Source organism: Eptesicus fuscus, chromosome 11 (assembly GCF_027574615.1).
Source record: "Eptesicus fuscus isolate TK198812 chromosome 11, DD_ASM_mEF_20220401, whole genome shotgun sequence".
In the NCBI taxonomy this organism is placed as follows: Eukaryota; Metazoa; Chordata; class Mammalia; order Chiroptera; family Vespertilionidae; genus Eptesicus; species Eptesicus fuscus.
This window is the reverse complement of record NC_072483.1, coordinates 18,256,118-18,264,178: the sequence shown is the minus strand read 5'-3', so window position 1 is coordinate 18,264,178 and position 8,061 is coordinate 18,256,118. Positions and strand designations below refer to the sequence as shown.

The 8,061-nt window shown below is 49.5% G+C and overlaps 1 protein-coding gene across 1 annotated transcript; it reads left to right on the top strand.

The window, feature by feature from the left end:
- Positions 1-3,112: 3,112 nt before the first annotated feature.
- On the top strand, positions 3,113-6,926 carry CXCR4 (C-X-C motif chemokine receptor 4). The gene is made up of 2 exons (XM_008143484.3): positions 3,113-3,213; positions 5,351-6,926. The coding sequence occupies exons 1-2, from the start codon at positions 3,169-3,171 to the stop codon at positions 6,395-6,397; spliced, it is 1,092 nt and encodes a 363-aa protein (XP_008141706.3). The 5' UTR covers positions 3,113-3,168; the 3' UTR covers positions 6,398-6,926.
- Positions 6,927-8,061: the final 1,135 nt, after the last annotated feature.

Here is an 8,061-nt window from a genome sequence, read left to right as displayed (position 1 = left end):
ATGATGTCGGCTACATATTACAAACGCTCAGTAAGTGTATGAGTTTTGTTTTGTTTTCAAGAACATGGTGGAGTATTTGAGAAAGAAGTTCAGGTAGGATCGGCCCAGGGGAAAATAAAGGAAGACCATTCCTTGCAAAGAGGAAAAGAGAACTATTGTGGGAAATGTCATCATTATCTAGTGAATACTTTAGAAAGTAGAAAGGTATGCAAAAGGAGGCATTCTCTTTTCCGTTTACCTTATTTATTGGCATTTTCTCAACATGAAAATGTTTTATGTCTACTGTAGAAAATTTGGAAAGCACAGAAAAATGCAAGGAAGAAATTAAAAAAACACACACACACACACAAATATAATTCTGCACCCAATGAAAACTCCCATAAACATTTTGGTTTTCCTCTCAATCTTTTCCTCACCCACATTTTAACATAACAGATCACACTATGTGCACAGTTTTAACTTCTGCTTTTTGCACCTGTTTCACGACCATTCCTCCCTGTCATTAAAAATTCCTCTTCACAAACATCCTTTGCAATAGCCACATGGAATTCCACATAGATGTACCAAAATCTTCTCAGCTATTCCACTGACGGGGAACATTTAGGGGCTGTTCAGAAACTTCACTGTTATAAATAATGCTTCCATGAATACCTTTGTGGCATAAATTCAATTTCCTTAGGATAAGTTTCTATAGGTGGAAATATTGTCCTAAGGTTCCTGCTGAATACAAAGTGCTTCTCAGGGAGAATTCCAAACCCACATTCCCACCAGCCACAGGAAGAGACAGTTGATCTTATCAAATCTCTGAAAACTTTTTTACCTAACTTGATAGTCATCAAATAGCATTTCCTTGTTCTCTCAGTTATCTGCTTCCTTTAAAAAGGATCTAAAGGGCCCTGGCCCGCGTGGCTCACTCAGTTGACTGGGCACCCTCCCCTGCCCCAAAAGGTTGCCTGTTTGGATTTCTAGTCAGGGTACCTGCAGAAGCATGCAGAAGGCAGCGAATGGATGTTTTGCTCTCACACCCATGTTTCTCTCTTTCTCCGTCTCCCTTCCTCTTTAAAAAAAAAAAATCTATTAAAAAATTTAAATGAAAACATAAAAGGATCTAAAGGAGTCTTCTGATAAAGGCAGGAGCTTTCTATTGCCTACAAACAATCAAATATTTATTGTGCAGGACAAGCGTTGAAATTAGGTTGAAGAGCTGGGCAGGGTGGAGTGGGGGTCAGGGCTGGATTCAGACCGGTAGGGGTTTGCAGTGGGCGCCCAGACAGTGCTTTCCAGCCTCGCACCACCTCCCTCGGGCACCGAGTCTGGGTGTGGCCCCGGAGGGAGGGGGGGGAAGGGCGGGGCTGGATTCATCCGCTCTCCCCTCTGGGGTGTGCTTGGCAGTTGGTCTTTCAAAGTTCAGCCTCAGTGAAGAGAGGCGTTGGAGGTACAATGCAGCCAACATACCGGGTCAAAACTTTGAATTTGCCACTAATTACCAAGCTTCTTGAAAAGCAAGTCGTGGACCCTGTCTGAAACTCTGGTCCTTCGACGGAGATGATGCCTGTCCTACCTAGTTTGTGAAAATCCTGACGTTTTATTAGCGGTTTAATAAAAGTAAAAGCGCTTTTTAACGTTTTTTTTTTAAAAATCTGCATAATGTAACATTATAATTGATTTTTGTGTCATTATTGTGCCGCAAATTGGCTGTTTCTGCGAGTCCCACCTCCTGACCCCAAAATCAGCTTTCAGTGGAGGAGGACCTTCACCCACAAACTCCAGACGGGACCCAGAGAAAAGAGGAAAAGGACGGTCTGGAGAGAAAAGGTTCCCAGTCTCTGGAACACCTTCACACTGAGAAGATTTATCTGGAAGAAAACAGGGGGTGGCGTTTAGGGTCCAGTCTGGGCAAGCCCCCTTCTTGGGGGCGTCCTGGGGTGAGGGGTCCGCGTCGCACAGCAAGCGCCTCTCGCCCGCCGCCGCTCACACCTCCCGGGTCGCTGCTTTCACTCCTGCGGTCTCAGCTCCAGCAGCCGCGCCGTTTCTCGGCCCGCCCTCACTCCCCGCCCCTACCCACCCCCGCCCCCGCCCTCACCCCCTCATCCCGCCACACCCAAACCCCGCGCCGCCCGCGGGAGGTGTGCGAGGCTGGAAAGCACTGTCTAGGCGCCCACTGCAAACCCCAGCCCATCTGGGACTCCTCCCAACGTCCAGCCCCGACCCCCACTCCACCCTGCCCAGCTCCTCCACTTAAGTCTAACGCTTGTCCTCTGCGTAGAGCCGCGGGAGAAGCTGGATGCGGAGCCCGGAGATCTGGGTTCCAGCCCAGCCAGGAATCCTCGTCCAGCGCGGGCATTTCATCTCCAAGAACCTGCTTCTTGTTTCCTCCGCACGGGGGCCTTGTGTTCTGTTACAAAAAGTACTTTGTGCGTCGGGCCTCTAGTTTCTCTTGCAAAAAGCATGTACATGTCACAGTCTCCCTCCAACATTATGCCAAATCATCCTTTCTTCTGAAAGTGTTTCCCGGTTGTTTACACCTGACCCTGTGCTGCTGCTGCGAGTGTAGATGTATAGTTATATACAGTTGTGCTCTGAAAAAGTAATCTGTACTCATTTTATTTTCTGAATGGACTGCATCTGCTGTAAGAGGAGGGAATGGCGTCAGATGCTGGACCCACTACCAGTATTGCCGCCTACCGGTGGGTAACTGTGGCGAGCCACTTCTCTCGGGGCCTCAGTGTCTCCATTTGTAGCATTCCTGGTCTGGAATTTCACCCACGTGAACAAAAGGGACGCACAGGGACAAGTCGATCGCCCGCGCTTCCCACCCCTCTGCAGGCCCATCCCGCCTTCCCAAGTTGGGGGATGCCTCCGGGATGCCCTCTCCAACTGGAGACTCCCGAGGTGACAGCGAGCCAACAGCAGCAGATCAGGGGCTTCCAACGCTTACCCCCACGGGGCCGCCCAAATTCATACTCCTCGTCCCTCCCTCGCCCCATCCTGGGCTTGGCTATCCCTCTTCCCCCACCCCTACCCCGCCTTCCTCCTCACGGCCCCGCCCACCCGAAGCGCATGCGCCGCCCGCGGAGCGTGTGTTTATAAAAGTCCAGCTTTGGCCAGAAACTTCAGTCCGTTGGCTGCGGCGGCAGATAGCAAAGGGATCTCAAGAACTTGGGTGCTATGGGCGCTCCTGTAGAGCAAGCGGTTACCATGGACGGGTTCCATGTAAGTCCAATTTCAGCCTGTTTTTTTTTTTTTTTTTTTTTTCTTAACTGTTCAAACATAGGAACTTAGAGCGCGGCCCCACTCGGAGCGCGCAGAAGCGTCCAGGACTTTGGAGGGCTGGTGTCCGGGAGAAGGGGCATGGGAAGGAGTTTGGGGCGCACGGCTACGTGGGGGTTAGGGATAGGATTGGAGCCTTTTTCTCTGTTAGCAAAGGAGAAAAGATAGAAACCACTGTTTTGGCGGCTGCACGTGTCTCTCCCTAGATCCCTGCGGCGCGCAGCGGGCTTGCACGTTGTTTGCAAACAAGACATCGGTGCACAAGTGCAGAGAAGGTGTGCCCCGCACTGCCTCGGGAGTCTCTTCCGTGGGTCTCTTCCTTGGGGGAGCGGGGTTTCTTTGGAGCGAATTACGTGAGATTTGAATTTAGAGGTGGAAGGCAGCGCCCCGGGACCGAGTTCCCGGAGGAAGACTGCGCCCCCGTTAACTTCGGGCAAAAGCACTGGGAACCATTCTTGACGTTGGGCGCGTGTTCACTAAACTGCGTGGCCCGCGGAGCGGTGCCAGCACCGGGGCGCAGTGAGCGGCGGGGCGGGAGGGAAAGGCGGGCGGACCCGCAGGGCCGCTCGCCGCGGGGCTCTGAGTGTTGCCCGCAGCTGGGAGGTGGCCGGGAGCAGGGCGCGAGCCTTGGGATTGAGGGAGAGACCTCGAGGGGTCCGAAGCGCCGCGCGTGAGCCCGGGGGTTCGGGAGTTTGGACAGTGCAGAGGTCGAAGGAGTACTTCTAAGCAGCCCCGCGCGGCAGCACCCCGTCCCGAGGTGGGCGCGAGGGAGGCGGGAGGGTGGGGAGACGGCCTGGGAGGGCTCCTGGACCGCCCGCCGCCGCGGCGCAGACAGGCAGGTGCAAGTGGGAAGACGGTTTGGCTCTCACGGAGCCCAGTTGCGCTGTTTAACCGTCGGTGGTTTCCTGAAGGCTTTTGAAAAACCTCTTACTGGGGAGGCTTTTCTTTCCCCCCAGCGGCGCGCAATTCAAAGGCGCTAGCCGCGGAGCCGCCCAATCTCTCCCCCTGCACCCAGTCGGATAGAGCCTGGCGCGGGGCGGGGCGGGGCGGGACCCCAGGAGCCGCTGCCCGCAGGCGGGAAGCTGGAGCGGGGCGGGCGGGGCAGGGGGGGTGAAGAACGCAGGGGCCTCGGAGCTGGACCACCCGGCCCCCAGCGCGCTCTCCGCCTGGAGGCGTCCAGCTGCAGACCTCGACCCCATTCACTGGGTCAGTGGTGGGGTGGAAAGCGACCCGGGAGGGTGAGGAAATGAAACTTGGGGCGAGTACCACGCGTGCAGTCCCCGTGACCTTCCCCTCCCGGGATAATGCTGCGCTCCCTAACCTCCCACGCGCCGAGAGATACATGTGGATTCTCAAAGGCAGGCCCCGGAGGAGCTTCAGCTGGGGGGACGAAGGGGTTACTCACTTCTGACACCCCCACCCTTGGCTTTAAGGCTGCATTCTCCCTCCCTAACATATGTTGCTTGAAGTACACGATGGTTTGTGTTTAGACATGCGATAAACGTCGGAAAGCAAAGTTTTGTGCTTTAGAATAAAAGAGTCTAGAGTCTTTGGGTCTCTCTCTCTCTCTCTCTCTCTCTCTCTCTCTCTCTCTCTCTCTCTCTCTCTCTCACACACACACACACTCCTTCCTCCTGGCGAATCTTCACGAAGAAAGTTAACCCTAGCTCCTCAGCACCCACCCTCGCTGGAGTGGCCTCTGTTTTGTTTTGTTTTTTTTCTCTGAAGTTTTTTTTCTAACCTCTAGTGGGCGGAGCAGAAGAGTTAGCAAAGACACGACTTTGAAACCTTCTGAATCTCCTCGCCCTTTTGTTCAAAACCAAGAATTTTGTAATTGGCCCTGCCAAAGAGGAATATAATGAAGTGACTTTGGGAGGAGGGTTCTAGGATTCTGGAATAATTTTCTTGTGCTTCATATTCCCAAGTACTTCAGTAGGAGCAGAATTTACTGAAGAAGGCTGGACTGAGTTGGGTCTTAAAAATTGCTTTCTTAAAATAGCAGAAATGTGGTTTTTTTTTGAAGTGGGGGAATATCTGCTGAACTTGAAATTGAATGCCTATTCCCTTGCCTCTTTTGCAGATATACCCATCGGATAACTACACGGAGGAGGACCTGGGTTCAGGTGACTATGACTCCATAAAGGAACCCTGCTACAGAGAGGAGAATGCCCATTTCAACCGGATCTTTCTGCCCACCATCTACTCCATCATCTTCTTGACGGGCATCGTGGGCAATGGCTTGGTCATCCTGGTCATGGGCTACCAGAAGAAACTGAGAAGCATGACAGACAAGTACAGACTACACCTGTCGGTGGCAGACCTCCTCTTTGTCCTCACGCTTCCCTTCTGGGCAGTTGATGCCGTGGCAAACTGGTACTTTGGAAAGTTCCTGTGCAAGGCTGTCCATGTCATCTACACAGTCAACCTCTACAGCAGTGTCCTCATCCTGGCCTTCATCAGCCTGGACCGGTACCTGGCCATCGTCCACGCCACCAACAGTCAGAGGCCAAGGAAGCTGTTAGCTGAAAAGGTGGTCTACGTTGGTGTCTGGATACCTGCTCTCCTGTTGGCTATTCCCGATTTCATCTTTGCCAACGTCAGGGTTGGGGAAGACAGGTATGTGTGTGACCGCTTCTACCCCAATGACGTGTGGATGGTGGTGTTCCAGTTCCAGCACATCATGGTCGGCCTTGTCCTGCCGGGGATCGTCATCCTGTCCTGCTACTGCATTATCATCTCCAAGCTGTCCCACTCCAAGGGCTACCAGAAGCGCAAGGCCCTCAAGACCACAGTTATCCTCATCCTGACTTTCTTTGCCTGCTGGCTACCCTACTACATTGGGCTCAGCATCGACTCCTTCATCCTCCTAGAAATCATCAAGCAAGGGTGTGAGTTTGAGAACACCGTGCACAAGTGGATTTCCATCACCGAGGCCCTAGCCTTTTTCCACTGTTGCCTGAATCCCATCCTCTATGCCTTCCTTGGAGCCAAGTTTAAAACCTCTGCCCAGCATGCACTCACCTCTGTGAGCAGAGGGTCCAGCCTCAAGATCCTCTCCAAGGGAAAGCGGGGTGGACATTCTTCTGTTTCAACCGAGTCCGAGTCTTCAAGTTTTCACTCCAGCTAACACTGATAAAAAAAGACGTTTGTACATGAAAGAACTTTTTTTTAAGTTACACTTTTTTTTCAGATATAAAAGACTGACCAATACTGTACAGTTTTTATTACCTGTTGGATTTTTTCTTGTGTTTAGTTTTTGTGAGGTTTAATTGACTTATTTATATAAATATTTTTTTTTGTTTCATGTTGTTGAGTGTCTAGGCAGGACCTGTGGCCAAGTTCTTAGTTGCTGTATGTCTGGTTGTAGAACTGTAGAAAAAGGAGCTGAACATTCCAGGATGTGCAGTGAGTCACTTAAGCTAGAAATGATCCTCAGCTGTTTGTGTATAAATAATCTCTCCATTCCAGTGGAAGTTTCTTTGCCTGTTCTGAAATTGTTTGGTTACACTATGTGATTTTTGCTGTAGAAGATGGCCCTTAGAGCCAAATCCTGAAGTAGAAATGCTGGTTTTTCATTTTTCAGGAGTGGGTTGATTTCAGCACATACTATGTACAGTCTTGTTTTAAGTTGTTAATAAAAGTACATGAAAAACTTACTTAGTTTTATGTTCTGATTTCCGTTGATATTCCTTTAGTTGGCAGAAGTAAAAAAATAACAATAGATACATTTATGGCTTGCCCGGTTCTCTACTAGGTATATTAGTTATAATGTTTTACTTAACCCTAGTCACAACTCTTACAATAGGCTCTGGTTCTATTATATTATTACTTGCCTATTACGGAGCAGGAAACCAACGCACAGAAAGCCGAAGTGACTCAGTCAAGGGCATTTGGTAAGTAGCACAGCCAATGTTTCAAACAGGTAAGATAACTTCAAAATCTGAAGCCTCAACCACTGTTAACATAGAAATTTAGAAATGTCTAGTCAGTACCTATTCCTATGAACGAATCTTAAAAATCTTTCTGCAGGAGAAATGTGCAGAAAGGAGAAAAGGTATGCAATACCACGTTAGATTCTCCTACTACTCTTCCTTGTGCAATCCAGGTCTGTGCCAGGCGTTGCATGCTTATTGTATACTCTTCTCATCCAATCCTCTCAATGTAGATAGCATCACTCCCTTCTCACCGACAAGGAAACCCGAGGGTCAAAGACGTTACATAACTTGCACTTTTCAAGGGGACACACCAATAGCTAATTCCATTTATCATTCTAGCCCTTGCTCTTAACCATTACCCACTATTCTCACCCAGAACACCTGGTCATAAGTCAACTGAACTGTTATTGAAAATAAAGCCAAAAGTGAATGTTTTCTTCATAAAATTAACCATGCCGAAAATACTCCTCTTACAATATCTTCTATGCAAATATCAACACAATCTATTGCAACACCTAGCACCTCAAGGGTTCAACCAAGCAGATAAAAGTTAAACTGATGCTTTCATGGCTCAGGAGAAAGGTTGACTGAAGCAAGCTCTCCATTGCTCATATTTTGCACAAGACTTTGGAGTCTTATGTAACATCACCCATAGCTATTTACACTAATCATTGTGCAAGCCCCAGGCTCTTGAGTAAATTTCAGCTCCAATCCCCATTTAAAGAGAATTTCTAAACTATAGTAGCCTTACCTATCTCATTTGGAATACAAACAGGGCACTCCAGACATGTGCTCAAAGATAATAACCAAGATATAATTAAGGCAATATTTGCTCTACTTTTTGTCATTGTTGCTG